Source organism: Monodelphis domestica, chromosome 1 (genome assembly GCF_027887165.1).
Source record: "Monodelphis domestica isolate mMonDom1 chromosome 1, mMonDom1.pri, whole genome shotgun sequence".
Classification (NCBI taxonomy): Eukaryota; Metazoa; Chordata; class Mammalia; order Didelphimorphia; family Didelphidae; genus Monodelphis; species Monodelphis domestica.
In genome coordinates, this window is record NC_077227.1 from 571,666,502 (window position 1) to 571,676,974 (window position 10,473).

Consider the following 10,473-nt stretch of genomic DNA (forward strand, 5'->3'; position numbering starts at 1 on the left):
CAGACACACACGAGATCAAAAACTGTCTCTTTCATGGATAACTGTCCCAATATCCTTCTGGTGAGATTTCACTGCATATGCTGTTGAAATACGAGAAAGAGAGTGAAGATATGGAAGAAGGAGCTGAAGCCACCACCAGTGAGTACTTCTCCAACTTGTCCTTGATGAGAACATTGCAAACAGTACTAGAAAAACAACAATAGCAACTGCTGTGTTTAAGTAAGTACAAAAGATAAACTGTCTATCTATTTATGCATGATCTTTGTAACCGACTTCTATTAAAGCATCATTTATACTTTGGATTTTCTCCATACATGATTATGTCAGTGGGCTAGTCTCTTGTGGTACTGATATTTTTTAAAGCCATGACACTGTCTGTGATTTTATTCCGGAGGAAGTACTCATTGGCATTTCTTTAAAGCACTGCTATTTCTTCCCAGTCATTCTCATGAGCATCCTTTTCTAGTGGCAAGTGACACTGGTCCAGGATGAATGGAGCAAAGTTCTTCCAAAAGGGCTCACAAGCAATTGTTTCAGATCATAAGCAATGTAAATTATATGGAGAATTAAGTGTACTTTCAACATAACAATAGACCTTTGGTTTCATTTGCATCTTCTACTGAGGCGGATTGCAGCCTCTCTAGATCATGATGGCACCCTTTTAGTTTCTGTGGCCAAAAGGAGTTATGATGTGGTGGCCAGGCTTTTGGCTCTTTAGACTAAGCTAAGATGGTCCTTGGATAGGAACACAACCTATTACTGAGACTCACTTGAATTTTTTTCATCTTGGTAGACCCTAACAGATCTTGGATTCTTCTGGTCTAGCCTTTGTGGACCCAGAATCACCTTCATAGTTGGAAGGAATATTGATGGATTTTAGAGTGGGAAGGATGTACTATTTAAAGCCTGGAATGAATACTTTAGGTACACACTTGTCAGGTCATAAAGCATATAGCCTATGACATGACAACACTCACTACTATTTAGTAGTTTAAAAAAACCTATTTATTTAGAATATTTTTCTATGGTTACATGATTCATGATTTTTCCCACCACTCTTCCCTCCCGACCTCCTGGAGTTGACAAGCAATTCCATTGGGTTATACATGTATCATCATTCAAAGCCTATTTCCATGCTATTCATATTTGTAGTAGAATGATTTTTTAAAGCCAATACCCTAATCATATCCCCATTGAATCATGTGATCGATCATATGTTTTTCTTCTGCATTTCTACTCCCATAGTTCTTTCTCTGCATGTGGATAGCATTCTTTCCCATAAGTCCCTCATAATTGTCCTGGATCATTGCATTGCTGCCAGTAGAAAAGTTTGTTACATTCAATTGTACCACAGTATATCAGTCTCTGTGTATAATGTTCTCCTGGTTCTGCTCATTCCACTCTGCATCAATTGCTGGAGGTCTTTACAGTTCACATGGAATCCCTCCAATTCATCATTCCTTTCAGCACAATAGTATTCCATCACCATCAGATACCACAATTTGTTCAGCCATTCGATGGACACTCCCTCATTTTCCAGTTTTTTGCTACCACAAAGAGTGCAGCTATAAATATTTTTGTACAAGTCTTTTTCTTTATTATCTCTTTTAGATACAAACCCAGAAGTGGTATGATTGGATCAAAGGGCAGACAGTCTTTTAAAGCCCTTTGGGCATAATTCCAAATTGCCCTTCAGAATGGTTGGATTAATTCACAACTCCACCAGCAATGCATTAGTGTCCCAATTTTTCCACATCCCCTCCAACATTTATCACATTCTTTTGTTCACATATTAGTCAATCTGCTAGGTGTGAGGTGGTTCCTCAGAGTTGTTTTTACTTGCATTTCTCTTATCAGGAGGGATTTAGAACATTTTTTCATGTGATTATAGATAGTTTTGATTTCTTCATCTGAGAACTGCCTATTCAAATCCCTTGACCACTAGTTGATTGGGGAATGGCTTGAATTTTTATAAATTTGACTTAGTTTCTTATATATTTGGGAAATTAAACCTTTGTCAGAGAGTTTTGGAAGGTTTTTTTTAAGGGGTAATGGTTTTGTTACAGCAGGAAGGGAGCCTGAGATAACTTTGGTCTTTGCCTGTGGCTGGATGGCTTATCCATCTCTCCTTGTCAGGCTCTGTGCTTATTTATTTCACTATCAAGCAAGTCAGAATCACCAGGTAGACCATAACATATTGGTCTAAAGAGAGCCGAAGGCCAGTTCCTTTCCCTGTCCTAAATTCACAATAGTTAAGGGCACATAATTCCTTTATTAATTGTTCCAGTATTCTAGAATAAATATCACTTATGTTTTGTTCTTCTAGGGGCTCCAACTTGTTGATTACGCGGGTAGCATTCACACAGTTGCTGATGAAGACCTCCTTTGTTACATTGGACTCGGCACACCCAGCATAATGGATTTCATCTGGGAACAGGCTGTAATGGGTCGCATAGTAACTGTTGCCCTCCTCCCCAAAGTCAATGACAAGCTTTCTGCCATTCCTGATGAAAGTCCCCTGGAGTTTCTCTGAGGGCTGCACTGTGGTTGGGTTGGTTCTATTAGTTTGCAAACCTTTTCTGTTTGACTTATTTCTCTGTCTTGTAGTTTTGGCCTTGACCAAGGAGAGATCACTAAACAGCAGGGCAAAGAAGATGGCTATCCAACAAATTCCCAAATGTCTCCTCATTGTATTAAAAGCCTGAAAGTACAAAAAAGTAATAGTTAATTTTCCTTAACCTTATAAATTGAAAGGCATTCCCTCCCAGTAATGGGAGCTAGATTAGTCATTTAAGAACATAGCACAGGGCCTTGGATGTAGTCACTTAATAAATATATGTTGTGTTAGTGAATTGAATGAAATGAAGCAGATTGAATGTACTAGAATGAGGATGGAAAGTTTCCTAAACTTGGAGTCAAAAGACAAAAGGTTCAAGTATTGTCTTTGCTGCCTCTAGTTAAATCTGATCTCTCCCTTTTCCTACTTAAAATCCAACACTATGTTGAATTTATCTGTGTAAACAACAACAATAATTATTGTTGTTTGTTTCAGTCATGACTGATTCTTTATGACTCTATTTGGGGTTTTCTTGGCAAAGATACTGGAGTGGTTTACCATTTTCTTCTCCAGCTCATTTTACAGATGAGGAAAGTGAGGCAAACAGGGAAAGTGAGGCTTGTTCAGGGTCATCTAGCTGGTGTCTGAGGTCACATCTGGAGTTAGGAAGTTGAGCCTTCTTCACTCTATGATGGGGTTATATGTACTGCTCCACCTGGCTGGCATAATAATAATAATAATAACAATAGCTATCATTTATATGGTACTTACTCTGTGCCAGGTACTGTGCTAGATACTTTACAATTATCATTTCATTTGATCCTCACAACATTCTTTTGACATTGATACTATTATTGTTAAGGTCCGGGAATTTACCCACCACCAAGGAAAGATTTCGGGCAATGTAATCAGACACGGATAAGGCCCTTTATTGTGAAAACTGATACACGCATCAGTGGGAACTTCTACCATCAGAGTTCCGAGTTGCTTCTGACAGGCTGGGCTTTAAATACTTTTCTGTAAGCCCGGTTTTCCAGCCCCTTATCCTTGGAATTTTGCCTGCATGTATGGCTCTTATCTGCTTTCTACTATTCTTGGAACTTTGACAATTCTATATTGTTGGGGTCTTCCTGGCCTGTTGTTTGACATATTTATGGTTCTGACAGACTCCCAAGGCCAGCCAGCTGTATTTTCAAGGCTGGTCAATTTCGCCTCCCTCATTATTATCCCCATTTTCCAGATGAGGAAACTGAGGCTGACAGAAGTTCAGGGTTATAAAACTAGTTAAGTGTCAGAGGCTGGATGAGAAATCAGGTCTTCTTGCCTGCAGACCCAGTGCTCTATCCACTAGGCTGTCCAGCTACCCCTAGTAGGATGTAAGCTCCTTAAGGGCAGAGACTTTTCAGTCTTTGACTTTGTATACCTCCTGACACAGGGGTTTATGCATAGTAGATGCTTAATAAACATTTGTTGACTAGAATTGAATACAATCATGAACAATTCACTTAAAAATCATCATTTTCCTCATTTGTAAAATGGGGAAAGAATGCCTGCCTGCCAGGCTCACCAGTTGTTATAAGAAGAGAGTTTTGTCAGCCTATAAAAATGGGAATAATAACTGTGCTAGCTAGAGTTGATAGAGTGAGAAATGAATTAGATGGGGGGTGAGTTAATTAGGTATTTGTCTTTGTCTATGTCTGTGTCTATGTCTTTGTTGAGATCCAGTTTTTCTTTTCCTTTTTCTAAAGGGCATTTTCTATGTCCCAGGTGGAAGACAAAGGTATGAAAATGCAATTCTGAAAAGTATGCAATGCTGGAATGGTGTCTAGGACCAGGAAGGGAACTTAGGATATAACATTTCAGAGCTGGAAGGGTCTTAGACCATGGAATGTCAGGGCTGGAAGGATCACCTAGAGCAGTGCTGTCCAAATCAAATAGAAATAGGGGTGGGACTAAACCATACCTAAGGATTCCTAAAGGCTGATCACTGACTTGAAAAAAACACATATTCATATTATTGTTTTAATGTAATTAATTTATTTTGTTAAATATTTCCCCATTACTTATTTTTTAATCCTTACCTTCCATCTTAGAATCAATACTATGAATTGGTTCCAAGGCAGAAGAGCAGTAAGGGCTAGGAAATGGTAGTTAAATGATTTGCTCAGGGTCACATAGCCAGATTTGGATCCAAGACTTGGTTCTTAATCCAGTGAGTCACCTACCTGTCCCTGGTTTGAGCTTTACTTTGGAGTGTTCTGAGTTGCATTTGACCCCTCAGATTTAGATCAACCTTAAAGCTTATCTAGCCTGACTTTATAATCTTACATATAAAGAAATTGAGACTTAGAAAAGGAAATGACAGGGTCAAGACCAGGCAGCTAGTCAACAGAGACCCCAGGACTAAAGCCCACTTCTTCTGTCTTGAAGGCCAGTTGTCTTTTTGCTATCTATGATATCTATCAGATAGACTATCAAGGTGATTGGGTGGGTGGTAACCCTTCTAATAATACTGCTGTGAGCAATGTGATGCCAGCCTAGAGTAAGGGGAATCTTTTTAGTATGTAATTTTTGCTTTTGTCTTTTATAATCTCAGAGTGAAAAGCCATTTTATAAGACTGAAATGTTGAGATAAAGCAGACTTGCAACAGTTGCTCTCTATAAATTTTAGGGAACTATTTGGAGAGTCTAAGATACAGAGATTCCTAGCATTTACAGTTAGAAAGACCTATTAGAAATCACCTAATCCAACACTTCATTTTACTAATGAAGAAACTGAGTCCCAGGAAAATAAAATGATTTGCCCAAGGTGATATGTCTAGAAAAAATGAAAAAGAAACTGAAAAGAAAAGAAACTCTAGTTTTACTCTGGACTTTTCAAAAGGAAAGACTACATATATTTGCCTATTCTATGTCTATGTTTATTTCTTTGTCTATATCTATGCCTATATCTATGTCTTTGCCTTTACCTATATAGGTCTTTGTCTATGTGTCTTTGTATATGTCTATGTCTGTGTCTATGTTTATATGTCTTTGTCTGTGTTTTTGTCTATGTCTGTGTCTATGTCTATGCATCTTTGTCTGTGTTAGTGTCTGTGTCTATGTCCATGTTTATGTCTTGTTCTATGTCTGTGTTTATGTCTTTGTCTATGTTGATGACTTTGTTTATAACTATGTCTGTCTTTGTCTATGTCTGTGTCTTTGTGTCTATATCTGTGTCTGTGTCTACATCTATGTCTATGTCTGTGTCTATGTCTTTGACTATGCCTATGTCTTTGTATCTCTGTCTATGTCTGTATCTTTGTCTATGTCTACGTCTTCATCTATGTCTGTGTCTAGGTCTATGTCTTTGCCTATGTCTGTGTCTATGTCTGTCTTTGTCTATGTCTGTGTCTGTGTCTTTGACTATATGTCTTTGAATCTCTGTCTATGTTTGTAACTTTGTTTATGTCTATGTCTCTTTATGTCTTTATCTATGTCTATGTCTTCGTCTATGTCTGTGTCTTTGTCTGCCTTTGTTTATGTCTGTGTCTATGTTGGTGTCTTTGTCTATAACTATGTCTATGTCTATATATCTTTGTCTGTGTCTATGTTTAAACATTTTTTAAAAATCCTTACTTTCTGTCTTAGTAACAACTCTAAGACAGAAGTTCAAGGGCAAGGCAAATTGGTTTAAATGATTTGCCCAGGGCCACACAGGTAGGAAATGTCTGAGGCCAACTTTGAACCCAACTCCTCCTCACTCCAGGTCTAGAGCTCTATCTACTTTGCCACCCAGCTACCCCTGAGTCTATGTTTTTGTATATAGATATGATGTAGATTTAGACGATAATATGTATTTATATATGTATATAGAAATGATATAGATATAGACATAAGTGTCTATATCTATACATGTATGTGTATATATGTATATATGTGTATATATGTATATAAATATATAGACTTTTTTTTCTAGAGTTTTGGCCTGACATTCTAGTCTTCAGGATTAATTGGGAAATAAGTTTTCAATACAGCTAGTTTTCATCCTTTCTGTAATGCCCCTGAAATAACAATGGCTTACTTTATAGATCAGTGATTTCCTACATGGAAAATTCCTTGACTGATACAGTTCACAGTTCTTTCTGTATTTATAAATAGACAGAGTAGTTGATGTTAAAACTGTGCTCAGACTTCACCTCTTCCATTCTCCCTTTTGCCTTGGTTCATTATATTCATTTCTATTCCAATCCATTTGTCTCAGGAGAATATTCTTTTGGAGTTCTACTGAAGTTCTTTGTAAATTATTATAACCAAATCCTCTGGGGATTAGCCTCTTCACAATTAGGGTGGCCCTTGGATGACAGACACACCATCTGTCATTAAGCCCATACCCAAGGTAGTATTTAATCAGTCAATAAACATTCATTATATTATGTTCCAGGCACTGTACTAAGCATTAGGAAATCAAAAAGAGACTAAAAAGATAGTTCCTGATCTCAAAGAGCTTATGGTCTAAGAAAGAAGATAAGTAAACAAATCTATACAAAGCAAACTATACAGAGGATAAATAGGAAATAATTAACAGAGGGAAGTCACTGGAATAAAAGGGGGTTGGAAAAGGCTTCCTTTAGAAGGTAGAATTTCAGCAGAGATTTATAAGAAGCCAGGGAGATTAGTAGTCAGAGTGGAGAAGGGAGAGCATCCCAGGCATGAGACATAGTAAGAAAAAATGTCTGAGCCTGAGATATAGAGTGACTTGTTTGTGGAACAGTGGGGAGACCAGTGTCATGGAATCAAAAAGTACTAGGAAATTAAAATGGAAAGGTGGGAACAGCGGGGTGGCTCAGCAGATAGAGCTAGGCATAGAGATTGGAAGACCTGGGTTCAAATTTGACCTCAGATCCTTCCTAGCTGTGTGACTCTGGGCAAGCCACTTAACTCCCATTGCCTAACATTGCTCTTTTGCCTTGGAATCAATACTCAGTATTGATTCTAAGAAAGAAGTTAAGTTGTTTGTTTTTTTAAAAAAGAAGATTGGAAAGGTAAGAGTGAGCTAGATTATGAAGAGTTTTGAATGCCAAACAGAGTATTTTGTTTTTGATGCTACAGGCAATAGGAAGCCACTAGAGTTTATTGAGTTGGGGGGGGGGCAGGGAGTCAGAGTGGAGGAATATGCAAGATACCTGTTCATATTGGTTTTTAGAAACTAGGAATTTATTCCACTCAACACAGGGTTATGACAGAGCCATGTTCTTTAGAGAATGCTGAGATGCTGGAGGGTGGAATTGCATACTGTGTTTGGTGATTCTTCCCTTTGTCTATGTATTTTGGGTCCTGGTAAAAGGGAAACATGGTTGGTATTTGGTATATCCCCAATCGCAGAACTCCAAAGTTGGTCCTGACTCATCAGTGCGTGATTGGGTTGGCCTGGAGATAAACTAAGTTTGGTTTCATACTAGTCAGTGTACCAAGAGTTGGTGACTGCTGGTAAGAATTGACCTGGTAATTAGTAGGCATTTCAGATAGTTCTTCCCTGTGCTTATTAATAGAGAGAGAACACTTAGTATTTTAATACTAAGTTTTAATACTGTATTTTAATACTAAGTTTTAAACTGTTTTAATACAGTGCTCAGCCTTCCTCCTCCCCTGTTCTTGCTTTTGCTTTGGTTCATCATAATCATTTCCATTCCAATCCACTTGACTTATGCAAATATTTATATACAATGTCAGTTCTATTGAAGTATTTATCAAGAGGCATCAAACCTCTAATCAAGGTGAAAATTGACTGGATCTGCTCTCTGAGGCCCAAGAAATGAAAACTATTTCCATTTACCTGAGAAAAGATGAAATAGGTGGTCACACCCCACATAATGACTCTGCACTCACTTGGCAGGAGAGATGTTAGATGCTAAATAACAATAATGAGATAATTGACCCATTATAGAACCATTTACATAAAAAATCACCAGAGACCTTAAAAGGGAGTTTTTTTTCAAGTACAAGGACTCAGGAAAATAGAAAAAACAGCCATGAAAACACTTTTTTTTTTCAATATCTGAAAACACACATATTGATGCATTTCCTTTGAGATGACTGTACTTTTTCAAAAGTGAACAAAAGACTCTTGACAAGCCAGTAAAAATTACAGATAACAAGAGTTGAAATGGAAGCACTTAATGGTTTTCTCTAAGGGCAGAGAATCCTTTTGAAACAAGCAATCAGAATTTCTGAAAAAAAATCAGTCTTAAGAAAGTATCTGCAATAGATTCTTAAAATTTCAGAGCTAGAAAGAACTTCAGCAGCTTCCTGGGTCAACCCATCTCTACCCAGGAATCCCTTCTCTGACATCCCTGATAAATCACCCAATCTCTTCTTGAAGATCTCTAGAGAAAGGGAACGCTTTACCTTCAAAGGTGGTCCATCTTATTTGGGGGCAGTTCTTTTTTGTTAGGAACTTTTTCTGTAAATAGAACCAAAATAACTCCTACTTTTTGTTCCTTGTCTTTCCCTTTGGGGCTCAGCAGAACAAAAAGATTTATTTTTCCATATCACAGCCCTTCAAATGGTTGATGATGGCTAATCTGCCTCCCTAAAACTTTCTTTTCTAGGCTAGGCATCCCTAGTTCCTCTAAATGATCTTTGTAATAAGACAGTTTTAAGTCACCTTGCATTTCTCTTCAAACAGCTTTATTTTTCCTTTAGTTTGCCAATATCCTTATGAAAATATTCCTATAATTGCATGCAATTCTCTGGATATGGTTTGGCCAGAATAGCAAATAATGCACATATCATCTTCATTCTGGACAGCATGCCTCTATTTGTTAGTAGAGCTAGAGATTGCCTTAGCTTTTTATTTATTTGTTTGTTTGCTTGTTTGTTACATTAAAGTTCTCATCTATCTCCCTTCCTCCCTCCCCTCCTCACACTAGAGAAAGCATCATTTGACAAAAAAAAATTATGCATATATAAAACAATGCCTTGCTTATTTCTATTTATCAGTTTTTGGCTGCCATGTTGTATTGTCACCTCTCTCTAGATTTGTTACCACTTACCTTTTATTCGTTGTTGGAAAAGGTTGCTTTGGAAGCCAGAAGAAGTTAAATTCTCCCCACAGAACTGGTTCTTTATCAGTTGTACTCAACAACTATATAGCAGGAGAAGGAGGTGGCACTGATACTTCTCTCCAAATATGGTATGATATTATTCACTTCCTGGGAGTACCAATCTGAAAGTCTCCGGGTCACTCTCAATTTGTCCAGATGGACATTCTCATGAAAACTGCCTCTTTGAAGACTGTGACATTTGTAAGGACCTCAGAATGTGTTGGAGGAAACGCATCCCTTTTGTGAATGTAAAAATAGAAGTAATTAAAAGAAAATACTTTCCCCATTAATATCTAAAGCTAATTATTATTTGAAATTGCTATTGAGTGGCAAGATTGTGCTAGGATGCAGGGCCCCCATAAATGGCACTGAATCTTTACCAGGCATGTCCATGTGGTCAACAATTTTTTAAACACTTTGGCAGGGATAGGAGAGCCAACTGTCTCTGGAAACTTCCCAGTAGACTGGTTTGCAGCACAGGAGGTATCTTGGTATGGTGTGGCAGGAAAATCACTGACATTGGAATCAGAAGATTTGGGTTTGAATCCCAGTTTTTTCTATTTGCTACCTCTGTAACACAGAACAAATCCCTGGGCCTCTCATCGTTTATCTAAAAAAATTATTAGATGATTTCTATTAAAAAAACAACCCTTCCCTTATATTTTATAATTGATACTAAGTATTGGTTCCAAGGCAGAAGAGTAGTAAGGGTTAGGCAATTGGTGTCAAATGACTTGCCCAGGGTCACAGTGATTTCTTTTTTAAAATAATATTTAGTTTTCTATGATTACACATGTAAAATCTACATCAGATTGCTTGCCATCCCAGGGA

At 37.6% G+C, this 10,473-nt stretch overlaps 1 protein-coding gene across 1 annotated transcript; it reads right to left on the minus strand.

Moving 5' to 3' along the window:
- Positions 1–1,089: 1,089 nt before the first annotated feature.
- On the minus strand, positions 1,090–9,897 carry PRND (prion like protein doppel). The gene is made up of 2 exons (XM_016431416.2): positions 9,592–9,897; positions 1,090–2,701 (listed from the first exon to the last, which is right to left on the minus strand). Exon 2 carries the CDS (start codon positions 2,687–2,689, stop codon positions 2,150–2,152), a length of 540 nt encoding a protein of 179 aa, XP_016286902.1. The 5' UTR covers positions 2,690–2,701; positions 9,592–9,897; the 3' UTR covers positions 1,090–2,149.
- Between the last annotated feature and the right edge of the window lie 576 nt (positions 9,898–10,473).